General features: G+C 41.8%; 1 protein-coding gene across 3 annotated transcripts in view; it reads left to right on the forward strand.

The window, feature by feature from the left end:
- LOC134211322 (uncharacterized) overlaps nt 1-14,705 on the forward strand; it is a 230,187-nt gene extending 215,482 nt beyond the window's left edge. For all 3 annotated transcript variants that reach the window (XM_062688081.1, XM_062688080.1, XM_062688082.1), the window contains one exon: nt 6,911-14,705. In XM_062688081.1, the coding sequence (XP_062544065.1) occupies nt 6,911-11,083 (4,173 nt within the window). In that variant the 3' untranslated portion in view covers nt 11,084-14,705. The remainder of the gene's footprint in view (nt 1-6,910) is intronic.
- Nucleotides 14,706-16,363: the final 1,658 nt, after the last annotated feature.

Consider the following 16,363-nt stretch of genomic DNA (forward strand, 5'->3'; position numbering starts at 1 on the left):
TCGCTTTGACATGCTGCTCAGTTCGCGCCTTACCGTATGACTGTGAGTGGCCCAGTTAAAGGTTCCCCCAAACACACGCGACACGACAGTCGCGACGCGATTCTATCGCTTGGCGACAGCGATTCTGTCGCCGTTGGTATGGAAGCGTAAATAGAGTATTGCCTGCAGCGACCCAACGATAGAATCGCGGCGACTAGTTGTCGCCGTCGCGGCGATGAAATCGCTTAGGTTTGGGGGAGCCTTAAACGCGTGGGGAATTTTTTCAATTTGCTGAGTGAATGTGTACATTTTGCTGTGGTAAATTTCATCTTCGCGGCGCAGTGGGTGATGTGAGTTCTGTTGTTTACTTTTCTGCCTCTCCGGGAATGTGAGGCTGATTTCAAAGCAGGATTTGAGATGGATGGCTGAAGCAATTTTCAGTATATTGCTCTTGCTAATGAGAAGACAAAACTAAAATATATTTTTCTAGCCAAGGCTGGTTCAGTTATGCAGGAGGTATTCGGTTAGTTTTCGAATGCATATGTCGAGGAGGACATATTGAGAAGAGCGTAAAGCCGTTTGACGTGGACTTCAGTGAGCTGGACGACTAATACTTGGCCTTCAGCATTACAAAATATTTTAATTGTATATGTTCTGGACATTGAAACCGAACGATGGGGAGTCTCTGGAGACAGGGCTGTGGAACAGACAACAAAATGCTACTTCGAAAGTTCAAAGGAAGAAAGTCTTTAAATAAACGTCATTGGTAAGCTAATCCTCCTTGTCTCGCCTATTGCAGAAGAAAAATTCGACAATAGCTGAGCTGACCAAAATGGCTCATACTCGTCGGTGAAATGTCAAGCAACACAAATATCACCTACTTCTACAGTTGCGAGCACGAGTAAGGTTAATAAACTGCATGTATCTGAACTTACTACTTCGACCACCGGTCTTGATGGCGTCAAAGTTAGACATTTTGCCAAACGCTGCAAATCGGCGCACATAGGAGTACGCAGAGTAAAATCGTGGCCAAAACTATGTCAATCATTTTATTGTCTGTAAATGCATTCAATATACACAGCAAAGTGTATTTTTTTGTGTTTATGCTTTTTGCATTCATAGCAGTGCAGTATGACCACTGGTGGAGTCAGTTATTGTTATTTGATAAAGCATCACTTGGCGCAAGAACGCTGCCTTTGAAAACTACAGCGTGCTTGCGACGAGCGGTGCCCACCTTTGGATCCGTCATTGAGTATAATCTTTTTTATTTTATTCTTCATTCTTTGATTATCATTACTTACAAAATTTTTGGCCTCACTCTTTTGTGGAAGCAAAACATAATTTATGTGAGCTTTGTCGCTCAAATCCAAGATTATTTATCTTTTTGACTAGCTTTTAAGCAAACTTCACTTTATTAAAATACAAATAAGTCACGATTGCGTGAGGATGCGTGAAATGTGTTTTGTGGAGCTTTTAAGAAAACTCCAATCCTTCTAACGCTGAAAATTTTGTTGCTTGGACGGGTTTGGAACCTTATTAAAAATTAATTTTGTGAAACATGTTATTGTAAAAAGGTAGAAAATGCTAGCAAATAATATCATGATTATGGATCACCTGAAAACGATTTCAGATCAAATCATGCTTGAAAACGTTTTACATACTCTCATCATTGATACCTATATTGATTTTCATCTTCAAAATCACTAATAACCAAGAAAAACACAAAAAAAGGGGACATTTTTTTTATGCACAATTGCGATTAAACTTGCATTGAAATTATAGTGAAGTTTTGACAGTCAGCATTGCTTACAAGTAAACAATTTGGTTTCAAAAATCCCTTGGCAAATTAGTATTAGGTACTATTTGAGAGTTCAAAAACGAAAAATAATATGGAAATATCTAAAATTTTTGTTTTTGACTTTTGGCCAGGATTTGGGCTCCAGGATTTGGACTCCTCAGTGCGGCGGGACAATTGGAATATGGCAAGTGCCGGGCTTGGATTCCTAGCAATGATTCAAAAAGGCACCGTTGCAATATAATTAGCAGCGAAAGCGATCATAATGCAGAAGAAAACGAATGTCTCATCTATATGATATGCAATAGAGAGGAAATGATACCAGCTCGAGTCGGAGGTATTTTGGTTGAAATGATGATTGAAATTTCGACCATATGGCAAGAACCAGTGCATTAAATGTACTGCCTTGGACTGTAAATCGTCCTCCACCTGAACGATCCACTCGTTGCGCACCTCGCCTTTTTGTGCCCGTCGGATCGTTGTCAAGAACCATTTTCACCGGATTACTGTCCGACATTCTGGCTACGTGCCCGGTCCACCGCAATCGTCCGATTTTCACTGTGTGAACAATGGATGGTCCTCCCAACAGCTGATGCAACTCGTGGTTCATTCGCCTTCTCCACGTACCGTCCGCCATCTTCACCATAGATGGTACGCAGCACTATTCTTTTGAAAACTCCAAGTGCGCGTTGGCCCTCCACGAGCATCGTCCGGGTCTCGTGTCCGTAGAGGACTACCGGTCTAATAAGAGTCTTGTAAAAAGTCAGTTTGCTACGGCGGCGAACTCTATTCGATCGGAGCGTTTTGCGGAGTCCAAAGTACGTACGATTTTCTGTTATGATGCGTCTCCGAATTTCTCTGCTGGTATCGTTATCGGAGGTCACCATTGAGCCCCACTATAGAAATTCTCCGACCACCTCGATTTCCTCAACACCGCTACAAACGAGTGGTGGGTGGCTCACGTTGTTGTTTTTCAGTCGGAATATCTCCTCCTGGATTTCCTGGAGATCCGGAGCCGGAAGACGTATGATATGTGCGCAGCGCATGCTCCCAGGTTCATTACCATACCGCCACCATTGGCTGCCACATCGCTATTCAGGTGCTCTTCGTAGTGCTGCCACCACCTTTGGATCACCTCACGCTCGTTTGTAAGAAGGTTCCCGTTTATGTCCTTACACATGTATGTGGTACGTGGCCCTTACGTAAACGTTTTAACTTCTCATAGAACTTTCGTGCGTCATTAGCGCGGTACTGTTGCTCCGTCTCTTCACGGTCTCGATCTTCCTGCTGGCGCTTTTTCCTCCGGAAAATCGAGTTTTGTCTGTTCCGCGCCCGTTTGTATCGTGCCTCGTTCGCCCTCCTGCGGTGTTGCAGCAATCTCGCCCATGCTGCATTCTTCTCCTCCACTCACTGCTCATATCCGCCATCATGCCAGTCGTTTTTTTTATCCGGGAGCACCGTGCCTAGTGCACCGGTTGCGATGCTTCCAATGGCGGATCTAATATCTCTCCAGCTATCTTCAAGAGACGCTGCGCCTAGTTGCTATTCCATTGGGAGTGTCACTTCCAGCTGATGCGCCTAGTATTGGGCTAGTCTACCGTCTTGTAGCTGCCCAATATTTAGACGCGACGGACGACTCCGACGCGTGGTGTACACCGTCGAAAGTTTTGAGCGTAGACATACTTGTCTTTTGATATGCAGACCAGTGGTGCAATTCATCAACAATGCCTGCTGAGTGTGATTCTTTTGTTTTGTATTTTTCTCTGCTCATCTTTGCCTATGACGGTGCCTTTCAGTCAGAACGACAAAGCAGGAGTATCTTAGCAAACTCGGTTTGCCAACAGCGGGCTGAAGCTGATGATCATACGGCACAAATTTCCTGTCATTGTCTTTCAAGTGATAGTATTCACCCATGCATTTATATAGTGTCGTCGCATTCACACAGCAGCGAGTGAACTGAATAGACTGTCAGTGCGGGCTGCGCTGCGTGTGCAATGAGAAGAGAGGTCGTTTGTTTACTTTATCTTTGAATGTTGCTGCTAACCATTTTCAGTTTTCACTGCTAGGAAGTGAGTGTGAAGAGGGAATGGTATCAATATCCAACAAATTTCAGTCAATGAAATTAAGAATTCGCACCACTGATGCAGACTATTCGGTTCGATGACCGGTATATACATTTCCTTCCTGCCTACCTGAGCGTTCATGTCACCAATAACGATTTTGATATCCCGAAGTGGACGTTCATCGCATGTCTGCTTCAGCTCTGCATAGAACGCTTTTGGGCAGTGTTGGCAGTCCACTTTGATGATGCTATACCGTGGGGCATCGAAATCCGTACGCTTTAGCACCTTAATATATGAAAAAGTCATTAGAAAATAGGAATCCAATGTAAATAAAACGTTTGTCATTGACACATGAGCATGAAGACTTATACTTTTGAAGTGTTTCACATTTACTCATTAAAAACTACGAAAAACATGATAAAATAATGAATTAAATCAACTACTCCTGACTCAAAATCCGTCCATCGTGGACGGATTTCGAATCAAAGGATCAAAATCCGTACAGCTATTTCTTAACTGAATATTTAAATTGAAACAGTCTGATTGACCAAACTACCACTGTTAATAGTTCGATATGCACCTTAAAAAGCGATCCTTTCGATTTGTATTCCGCTTATCTTATGTAATGATTTGCAATTAGCAATTAAAACACAGTTACTTTGAATGCAATTATGCTCTACCCGAAAACAAAATGGCGGCCCAAACTCCGCGTTTGGTGGGTGGAGATTTGTTTTTGATTTTTGTGGTTTTAATTTCAAAGCCTTCTTTCCAATTCTATGCCCCAAAAGCTTACTGTCATGAATCTGAACAAGATAAGATAAATTATTTCTACATTAATTACCTTTAACCCCCTTTAATTCATTGATATCTCATGAGGTGGACGGATTTCGGTGCTGTACGGATTTCGGCCCCGCACGGTAGTTGAAGAAATAACCTTTTATTCTCAGTTTGCTCATCCTTGCATTGATTGGCTGCCGCCCAATCACGCGTTGGCGCATTTTGCCCAACAATATGAAGCCGGTTTCCAGCTCAATGCCCACTTTTCACACTTTCTGTCCAGTAGATTTCCTGCAGCGCTACGTCGTTGAAGTTGCGGGGATGTAATTCATCGTAGATTATCTTGCCACAACCTGCGACTTGCAGTACCAAGCTTCCAATCGTGATCCTTTATTCGTTTATCGAGTCGTATTATATTCTCTATCATTCGTAAAGGTAGAAATATTTTTGAGTGATCTGAAGCAAACGAAATATATCTCTTTATTTCCACTATCCCGGATTCTCGGGGTCTTCCAAAATGATTACGCGTTTTTTGAAAAAAGGTACCCATATCATGGCGGTATTGAAAAATTTCTGTAACTATTATTTGCGGATTCCTTCCATCGATCAACTCACTTGATCGGATTTTATTGACCGAACCTTCAAACCGTAGATTAGGCCATACAAGCCACCGATTTTTTTTTCTTGATTTATTGATTTACGCAAGTATAATAAGTTTTCCAGAGATTCCTTGGAATTTCGAGATGTTTCTTGGATTTTTATGGATACTTTAGCAATCCAGGGCGCTGAAGGTCCACGCTGCAGCACTTCAATGTGACAATATAGTTTAATAATATTAACTTTCTTGGTGATGAACTCAAATAAAGAAATTGAAAAATATTCACTTTAACTCAACAACCAGAATCACCAGCAATTGTAGTTGGATTTACTTATCAAGATCTTTGTATGTGACTCGAATGATTCTGCCTAATATATTTCAATTAATACTTCGACCAGAATCCCCCATTTCTTTTCATATAATGGAAATAATTTAACAGTGCAGTGTGGACCCAGTTTGATCACTCTTAGATTTTGTAGACCCCTGATTTTATCACGTAATTGACCCAATTTGTCACCCCATAAATCATTTCTGAGTGCCTGTCAAGGATTTTGTAAACCCTTTCGACAAGAAATAACCGGTGCCGCTCACGCATTTAGCCTTTCCAACGCATAAACTGATTAAATAAATTAATTAATTTAAAAATTTAAAATAAAATTTTCTCCGGTTTTGTCACATTTCCTATTTTACCACCCGAAAATTCAAAATGATAAAATTGGGATATTTCTGTATAACATAATGTTTCTTAGGAGTGATGATTTACACCTTATTCTTCAACAACTCTTTATTCCCTCTTTCGACTTTTGCCGAAGCGCTCAATTCGTATTTCATTACGATGCTGTAATTACGGCCAAAGTTGAATAGCGGCTGGCTGCTGCTGGTCCGATAATGAAGAGTGACTGCCATGAATCGCCGTCGTCCCTGCGCAACCCGTCCTACGTAGCAATAGCTGGGAAGTGGCGGAACGAAAATAATTAATAGTAATTATGTTGAGAGATTGCAGTGATAAAGTACCCACGGCTGGAATGATTAGCGACCTGGGTTACGACTAGTCGAGTTGAGTTGAGTGTGCGTGTGTGTATGTGATGAATATTGAAAACATGATAAACGTTTTAGCGTGCCGGTGGCGAATCTTTACTTACTGTTGTCATCCGTCGGTAGGAAGTTAAACGGAGAAATCCTTGAAAAAATGCGAGGATTTTACGTTTTTACTTGGCGTACGTGACTTAGTCGACAGCCAGGTTTGTATTTAAGCTTAGTTGAAGCGAATTTGTTATAATTCTAGATCACTTATCAACAATTTTGATAGTGCTGCATTGCATCAAACTGTACACGTAAAAAAATAACCTTATATGTTTTGGCAAAAAACCATTCGAAAATACTTATACTCTTTATTATGCCACCTAATGAATGATCCCATACCAAAAAGCTAATAACATTCATAAGTTAATGAAAAATATAAGTTTCGGATTGTATGTGACTAATGCGATGTATAAGTTTTTTCTTATACATATCATTAAGAGCCTACTTTGGCAAAAAGGTATTAGAAATATTAATAATAAATAACATTAAATTTTTTTACGTGTAATAGGCTTGATTTATTCATAGAATTCATTGACATGCCCATTTAAACCACTGTAACAGTCGATCCTATTCACGTTTATGACTAATGATTTGTTTGTAATTCTCCAATTCCAGAGCTCCCTCATGCGTCTCTACTATCGGATATTCATCCATCCGACCACAAGCCCGACAGCAAATACCGCAGCGTACAAAGTGGGCAGCGATAAAAATAGCAACGAAAACAATAAAAATAGCGGAGGCGAACGCGACGCTAATAATAGCACCGGCAGAAGCAGCGCGACCAACTTCAGTGAGCCGAACCAAGGTAGTGCGGCATCATCGTCGTCGTCGACGTCGTCATCGTCATCGTCCCCGTCGTCATCGTCAAAGCCAACGTCAACGTCACCGAGCAAAACCGCCACAGCTGCCAGCGCCGGTGACACCGGTGACAAAGTTCCTACGAGCTCAACCGTGGCAACCAAAGAGGCTGACAGCCAGATCAAAGTGAGCGCCGTGCAAGACGCTGTCAAACGTGTAAACAATGAAGCGAACATAGTGCCCACGGAACCAAGTGTGAAACCGTGTGCTCAACGTTCTGAGGCTAGTTGTTATAGTAAATACGATAGCAAATTGATAATCACGAAAAGTAACAAGTCAGACAAAGGAACAGGCGAAAAGAAGGAAAAAGAATCGTTAAAGCTAGTGTTGGTCCCGAAGAAGAGTGATAAAAGTGATGTGAAGATTGTTTATTCAAAGAGTGATGCTAAGGCAAGCAAATCTCCTAAACAGAGCAGTTCGAGTGCAACGGTCAGCTTCGGTGATTTCAAACGGCTTCGGAGCAATGATATTCGATATAGCGATTACGAAACGACTACGTCGTCGGTCGGTGTGGGCTCATCCTCCCCGAAAGCGGTTGTACCTGCAAACGTCAAAAGTGGAACCGTTCCGGGTGATGACTCGAAAAAACTCGAGTCACAAAACGCTAAAAAACACAATAAAATAAATAATGATTATAGCATTCCCAGCGATTCTAGCGGAAAAAAGTTCTCCGAAGACAATAGTCGAAACAAAGTGTACGGGAATGGGGCCACCACCAGCCAGGCTGGCAATGAACTGGCCGCGACTCAGCCGGTATGTGTAGCAAAAACCAAGCATGAAAAATTTAAATCTTCATCGCCACGGAGCGAAAGCAACGGTGCTCCGGTGGCGATAACGGCTTCTAGTACTGGCACTGCTGTAGGTGAGAAGAATGAAAAGAGTGAAAAGTCATCCGAGTTGAAGTGTTATGTAAATTTGAAGAAGCAAATGGTTGTTTCACCACTTTCCAGCAGTGCTGAAACGCTGCGAAAAGAGGTTCCTAAGTTGAAAATTGAGCTACCTAGTCTGAAAACAAAAATTACTATCCCAAAACCGGATAGTGAGAAATCACCTAAATCGGTTCATTCATCATCGACGTCCTCTTCAGCTGCAACGTCTCCAACGACGTCTTCGTCCACGTCTGGCAAATCTCCAATATGGCCAAAACCAGATGACAGTGTCCGATCTGGCGATGTTCCCTCGATAGACATAGAAGAGTACGCCAAAACAATTGGCCTGAAACCAGTCCACAAGATTTGCACCAACGATAGCGGGCAAAAGAAGAAGAAAAAGAGTTCAACCTCTACTTCTCCAGACCCATCCTTCCACCGCAAGCGCAAGAAGGCAAAACACTCCAAAGAACCCGGTGGCAAGCGAAGAAAATTACATGCCGAAATTTCATCACAGCACGATGAGAGTTTGAAAATGAAGGTCAAACTCACCGAAAAACCATCGAAACACGAACGCAAGCCGAGCGAGGAAGTACCGCCGCATTCGTCGAAAGAGCCGACAAAACACAACGCGGAAGTTTCACCGTCATCATCTCTACCGGCACCACCACCACCTTCTCCGTCAACCTCGTCGTTGGCCTCCACTGTTCCTACTGCAGCAACAATGCAGACAACACCGAAAGAGGATAGCTCAAAGGTGATTGACATAACGAAGGGAGACGATGATGATGATGTGAAAATTATCGAGCAACCCACGACGGAAGTATGGCCAATGGCACCTCCAAATGTCGCAGAAAAATCGACCACGGTTGCGACGAGGGTAAACGAGCTGCCAAACTTACCGTCGCTTAGTGGAACGGACGGCTCTACCAAAGCAAAGATTAATGAGATGCGAGCAATTCGTCACAAACCGATGGTTTACATTCCAAATCTCGATAAGAACCTCTCCGACAACTCCCCCACAATCAACAGTCTTATTCAGAGCGTTCAAGCGAAAACCGGATTTATTGATAAGGATAATGATGTACAAATTATTTCAACAAGTAGGCTTGAAGGAAACCCACTTTCCGTGTCTAAAGTGCCAATGCCTCCGTTGGTTCCTACTAAACCGATTTCAACCGTGCCTAGCATGAAACCTCCAGTGATGATCCCCACTACAACAAACAACCGAACGGTTTCCACTAATAGCATTCCAAAGCCTCAGCAGAGGGTGACGGCACAATCACAAGTATTTAGCCCTAGACATACTCCAAGCTATCCGTCGCTAACCTTCCACAGTACACCGAAGAAGGTCGTACCCTCAAACGCCAACAACAGTACAAATATGTGTCCGCCAAGAAATGTGAATCCCGCATTTAAAAGGTCAATCAGTGTCGACAACAACAATGTCCCTCCAAAGACCCCGCGGGTAGATTTGATGGAACTGAACTCACAAAATCAGTTCCTCAAAAAGCCAATCTACGCTCCAATGTTTAATTTTGTAAAGGGAGCTAGTTTGGCGAAAAATGGCAACCCCAACAGACTACCGACCTCCGCAAACGATGTACCTTATAAATCGCCAATCAGCTCCACCTACACAAAGGAGGTTAACACGAAAAAGCCTGTCCCAAGTCTACTACTACCTCCATCGTCAATAAGTGTTACCAAAATGACAGACACCGTTCCGCAACCCATACCTGTTGATAATCGCCCTGCGTTGGAAATAGTCAGAATACCATCCAGTGCACCAGTAGCCGATAAGCCTCAAATGGCCTCGAAAACAACGTCCGCTACAACAAAAGCAACACGACCTCCACCACCCACCATACCATTGATTAAAATTAAAAAATCCGCATCCATGCCGGAGCACCCGACGTCGCCGATTTCACCCTCCATTTTTCAAGTCACCAGTTCGAGCACAAACAGTTCTTCTAACCTGTCAACAACGTGCGCTACAAGTCAGGACTCTGGCGGTGCTCTAGATCTGACGACACGTGCAAATGACGATTTGATTATCCTGGAAGGCAGTGACAGTTTGACGCCAAAATTGAATGGAAATGAGTCCAAGTCGAGAGCGAACGTTGACAAACGGCCCGACATTGATAGCAGCCGAATGGAATTGATCAATTCACTCATCCAAACATCAGCTGCCTCTATGATCAAAGCCGGGTCAGGTGTGATGGCTAAGCTGCACAGTAGCATTCCTGGACTGAAGCTCCCACCAGAAATGATTGGGTTTGCCATCAGCAATAATTCCAGTGCCATCCCTAAGCTTGCCACCAGCAGTCCTTCATCTAACTCGACGGTGACGACAACGGCGGCTGGAAAATCGATTCCGATGCCCAAACTAGCCGAGATCAATCGAAATCGTAACACCACAGTCCGTCAACTAAACCCATCGGTTCGCAGCATACCGAACCCATCAGCACTGGCGTTTCGTAATCAAACGATTACGATAGGTAGCACCTCCGCCAGCATCTCACCGGCAGCATCCTTCTCCGCAGTTGCATCCTCACCCGGTTGTAGCAGCACGATAACATCTTTCTCACCCACGTCACCGAACGCGGCGGCGGTGGCAAGAATCATGAACGTAAACATGAAAACAAACATCGTGAATGCAGGGACGGTGGTAGGGCAGAAATCAAGTGTGAATAATAACGGCACCAACACGGGAGCCGATTCAATTCCGACTTCGCTGGCGAAAACGAATACAAGCACGTTGGTTAGCGCCTGCGGTAGCGGCAAGACTACCACTACCAATGGCAACGGTGCATCGGCTGCAGTGTCAAATTTTAATGGGAATAACATCGGCAGCAGCGCCGGCAAAAACGATAACGTGAGCTCAACCAGCAGCGCTGGTGTTGGTGGCAAAAAGACCATCGAGAAAGTGGCAGCCGGACTGAAAGCGGCCGCGAACGCGGCGGCGGTGGTGGGGAATGGGGCAAACGGTAGCCGCGTAAGTAGCAGCAGCAACGGGAATGCCAACAGTGGCATCAACAAAAACGGTGTAAACGTTGCCTAACAAACGAATCATGTTATGCTCGACCGCAATCACAATCGAAGCTGTTGGTGAACGTGATGATCTGTTGACAAGAAACGACCAACGCTCAACATCTTTCGAGCTGAACCTATTTATTGAAATGGAAATGTAGCAAGTTAGCGGGGCGAAGATCATCAGCGAAGACACATGCGACGGGTACCCCACTAATGGTACACGTGATGAGTTTGATTGACAGCCTGGTTGATGGGTGGCTTACTGGGAGACGAGAAAAGGTGGACAAACTGTGACAATGTCACAAGGAGTGTCAAAGCGACACGAAACAAAGTTGTTTACATTTTTTGTTATGAAAATTAGTCATTCACCGTCGTGTCGGAATGCGTGTGAAATTGCAGAAAACAGAAGTGTCATTCCACAGCAGATAGATAGAAGTTATTGCGTGTTGAAACCACAGATCTTCAAAAACTAACTGAAAAGTTGATTATTCTTAAATCGAACTGAACGCAATAATTGCAATTCGATAAACTGAAGCAAAACTAAGTTTCTTGCCACAAGGGTCATTGTTTGCTTTTTATAAAGCATGGCTGGAGTTCAGATCTGGATTTGGCTATCCTTAGTGGATTCTGTCACTTGACAAGACAGATGATATCGTTACCTCGCAATCATCTACGTCTACAAAAACGGTACAAATTTTATCAGCACGTTTATACGTTCAAGCTATGTAATTATTAATTACATAACAGTGTGATTGTACTAATTGGAACTGGATTGCATTCTTAGTAGAAATGGAATTCGTTTTGAAGATTGAACCACATAGAATTGAATTTGCGTTACTAGGGTAAAATGACCTATAGTGGACCGTCTGGTGCTACCCCAAATGGCATAATGCAGTTTGGCATAATCTAGTTTAATAGCTACACTGCCAAAAATATCTATATAAGATATATGTGTCGCTGTTATAAATTTTTGCAATAGCTCCACCCTAATATAATCGATATAGAACCACACATAAATTAAATAATTGCTAACACGAGACCACACATAAAGTTTATTTGGATATATATATTTTATTAGTAGTTCGCGTGGAGAATGGTTATGTGTGCACTGATATGCATCATAAGTTAAATCTATGGATTTTTGCCAATAAATATGTGTGGATTTTTAGTAGTGTAGGGGCCATTTGGCATAAAAACCATTTAGCATATTAAAACAAAATAGTCATAATGATTTTAGGCCCATGTTGTCATAACGAGGCAAACGACCATTTGGCATAAAAGCTAAAAGAATAATAAAAACTTTAAGCAGATGCATTCTTTCCAAGAGTCATCTGTCTTTTGCCTTATTCTGAGCATAAACGTGTTTAAGGAATATTTTTTTTTTGCTCAATTCTGGTAGAAATAATCTACTAATTTGCCTTATTCCTGACAAATGTCATTTTTTTTAAAGAAGTTGTCATTTACTCTTGCCATTTTACGGGCAAATGCGTACTTCGAATGTATGAAAGATCTACCCAAAAAAATGCGTGCGTTCTTCCGCGTTAAGAGGAGAAATTGTGTGCTCTAAAAGATGAATCATCTGCTCATTCGTCTTATTCCAATCGTACGCGTAGAAAAGAAATTTTATACGCTTCGTCTTTTTCCGCGAAGAAGGGGTCATCTACCCTTTTGCCTTATTCCGGGCAAATACATACTTTTAAAGAAATGGAAATTGTATTTCATACGATTAACTTTTACTTTGTGGGCATTTTGTCAAATGGTCTTTATGCCAAACGGCTTACTGTATTTTTACCGGGAAGGGTGAGTAGGGTACCGGTTCAATCTGGATTCCCGTCGTTTTGTAATACTACTTTTGGCTATTGGAACAATATTCACGTCCTTGGTTCAAAGTAAGTTTTGAAATTTTGGTGCCCAATGCCGCTGTTGTCATCGCCGCTAGCTCAAGAAAAACTTGAAAAAGCTCTGAATTCTTTCTTAGCAGACATATGGCAACAAAAAGGATGATAAATGAGACGAAGTAGCAGAAATAGGTTCGATCAATTGGTCCACGCCCTTACCAATGGTTGCGGTTGCCCGATCTTTTGCATAATTGGATGGTTTCCGGCGGTGTTTACCAAGAACACAAACGTTACTGAAACTAATCTTCCCCGGGTTGAAACATACACCACATTTTCGCGCACCAGAGTGGCCTAACGCTTTCACTGATGTGACAGAGACGACGAAGCCACTATATCCAGAACGTAGAGGTTTCCTCGTATACGTTTCGTTGCAATAGTCGTGCCGACATTAAATGGCTTAAATGGCTTCAAACCCTAAATTTACTACAAAATCATAAGAAAATTCGAATTTGAGCTAAACCATTTTAAAATCAATATTTCAAGAACAAGTGAGGTTATCAAAGTGCGTTGTTCAGTTGTATAGGCGTTTTACATTATTGTTAACTATCTCTCGTAATAATAATGCGAATATAATGCTCACTTAAGTCATAATCAACATTGGCGATCTTGCCCCACTTTACCTTATGTCGACGTACTTCCGTTGCTTCAAGGTTTCTGTGTGCCTCCAAATGTCTGGAGCGAAAAACGATGACAGCAGCTCTCCGTCGGTGCGTGTGCACGCCACCGAGATCGGACGAGAAGAGGCCGAGTCATGGCTTGCTGTCCACCGATTGACACGCTGAGGTGGTAATATATAATCACACGCTGATGGTAACTTACTCAAACCCCACATACCCCTTCTTCTCTCACAAAAAAAGAACAAAAAATCCTTTAGCATAGGACGAGTGATTTTTTCTTCAAGTTCATTTTCGTAAGACGAAGTTGTACGTTGAACATGTTTCATTTGAAAACTGAACTCCAAAATAAGCTTGACTTAACCACGATTTTAAATTGCAGAACAACAATACTGCCGTTCTACGCATAATTGTCCCATGTTACCTTTGATGAAAAACCTCAAACTCGAGTCAATTTGTCCCACTGAAAAAATGAAGTTGTTGTTTGATGATAATAGAGACTGAAAACCGTTTGAATAAGTAGTGATTCATTTTATGTCCTGGAAAAGTTCTGCCTATGCTCATAACATCCCAAAAATATTTGTTAAATTTTAAGATCTAATCGAACCTGAAATTTAGTGGGACAAATTTACTCGAGTTTGGATTTTTTCATCAAAGGTAACATGGGACAATTATGTGTAGAACGGCAGAATAGATCATAGCAATAATCTAAGTAACTTAGTCCGCCCAATAAATCCAACTATCAGCCTCGTGTATAGCAACACCATCAAACTGACCTTCAACATGTCGATGTTAAACTTCCGAACAACCGCCTAGAAAATGATTTATTTAAAAAAGATAGCGATACCTCAATTTTAGATTTTTGGTAGAGTTTCCATCCCGGGACATCCCGGGACAAAAAATCCTGGGATTTAGGAAAATTCGGGATTTCCCGATTCCCGGGATATTATTTTTTGAAATCCCGAAAATCCCGGGATTCCCGGGACAAACAATACTGTTTCATTTCCGGTTCGCAAACAGTGTAATTTTTCTTATTACAAAAGTTATTTGTTTAGAACGCGAAACCCAAATTAGGTGATAAACTCATATCATATTTTTATACCTCCCATGATTTTTTGATTTGAGACATGGTTTTTTTTCCAAGTTCGTCTATTTGGTTGGCTCAGGCAAGTATAAGGAGCCAAGGTTCTTTGTGATGCACAATTGATATCATCTTATTTTGTCATAAGACGAGTTTGTACAATCCCATTGAATTCCACCACATAATTGTATCTTGACAGATACATATTTCGACCTCAACAGTAAGGCCGTCTTCAGTGTTTCGTACTTGACTGAAGACGGCCAAGTGAAGACATTCCACTAAAAAGCTCAAAATAATTTTCTTATCATCTTATTATTAAATTAGTAAGAGAGGAACAGACATGAAAATATCGAAGATAGTTAATAGAACACCTTCACAAAAAATATTAGATTCCCCTATACCACTGACTGGTACATTATTCAGCAGCTACAGCTCTCTTATTAATTAAACGACAAGTATCTAGTATCTATACAGTATCTACAAGTATCTACAACTATTTGGCGCCTGCTTCCTCCCTATATCCCGTCTACAGCGAGGTTGTGTACACTAGCTGATATTCGCCTTGCTAATCTCCTCGCGCCGCCCAACATTGAGTCTTTCTTCCTGAGCTTCTTGCCTCCAAAACAATTCTTGATCCAATTCATGTCCTTCCAATCGACGTTCGGACAACAAACTTTCCAGCACATGCGCAAGTACAAGTGGTCCTACCCCGATGCCCTGCTTAATTTTTTTTGTGTATTGCTTCGATCAAAATCAACTCTGGTTAACAGGGTGCAATAAATTTGTCCAATTCTCGGCTTCAGTCAAAATTATATACCAACTTTAATCGCGTAATCTATTAACCCCATTATTGTTAAATTATCGAGCTAACTTACGTTAAATTATCGAACTCCGATAATAGTTGAGTTGATTCATCTTTATCGCTGCAACCGATTACGTTGAACACAATTAACTTTATCGGCGATAACGATAAATTAACGATTAACATCAAGATTAGGAAGAGCTGCAGCTCTTGGCAAAAGTATCAATTAGTAGCCTGCCATGGGTTGGAGGATACTCTAGTATTGTGTTTTCTTTGTGAGGGGGTTCCCATATCTCCAATAGGTTATGGGCCCAGTACGATTCTACTGCGCATCTTCCATCTTTCGTCACCAGGGTATTAAATGCAATCCCAGCAACTGTCTAAACCCAATGCATATTCAAAACAATGCAAACGGTCAAGCCGACTTCAACCACCAGCGAACCCTTCTTCTCGAACTCGGCGATCATATATTCCAAAAGGGTACTCTACCTTCCAAGAAAAACGTGAATATTATTTGCTTCTTGAAGTCGTTTTTTTTTCGAAAGAATCGATTCAAATTAGAATTGAATTGAGTTCCAATTTGAAGTCTTTATTATCTCCCTTTTTTAAATATGTACTTTACCCCTAAACATTGAATAAAATCGTTTTTAAATCAAAAATTAGTTTTCTAAGGAAACATCGAAAAATCCCGGGATCCCGGGATTTCCCGGGATATACGAACAAGTTCATCCCGAATCCCGGGACAACGAAAATGGCCGGGAAATGGAAACTCTAATTTTTGGTAACTAGTACTATTTTCCAACAACTCCAAACTAATAGCTTTGTGAAAGCTGGAAACGTTTTTTTTTAACTTCGTGAATTTCGGATATCTGATTCAACGGGCAATTCTGCTATGACTACTAAGTCAGTAAAT

This window comes from Armigeres subalbatus, chromosome 2, assembly GCF_024139115.2.
Source record: "Armigeres subalbatus isolate Guangzhou_Male chromosome 2, GZ_Asu_2, whole genome shotgun sequence".
NCBI classification, from domain to species: Eukaryota; Metazoa; Arthropoda; class Insecta; order Diptera; family Culicidae; genus Armigeres; species Armigeres subalbatus.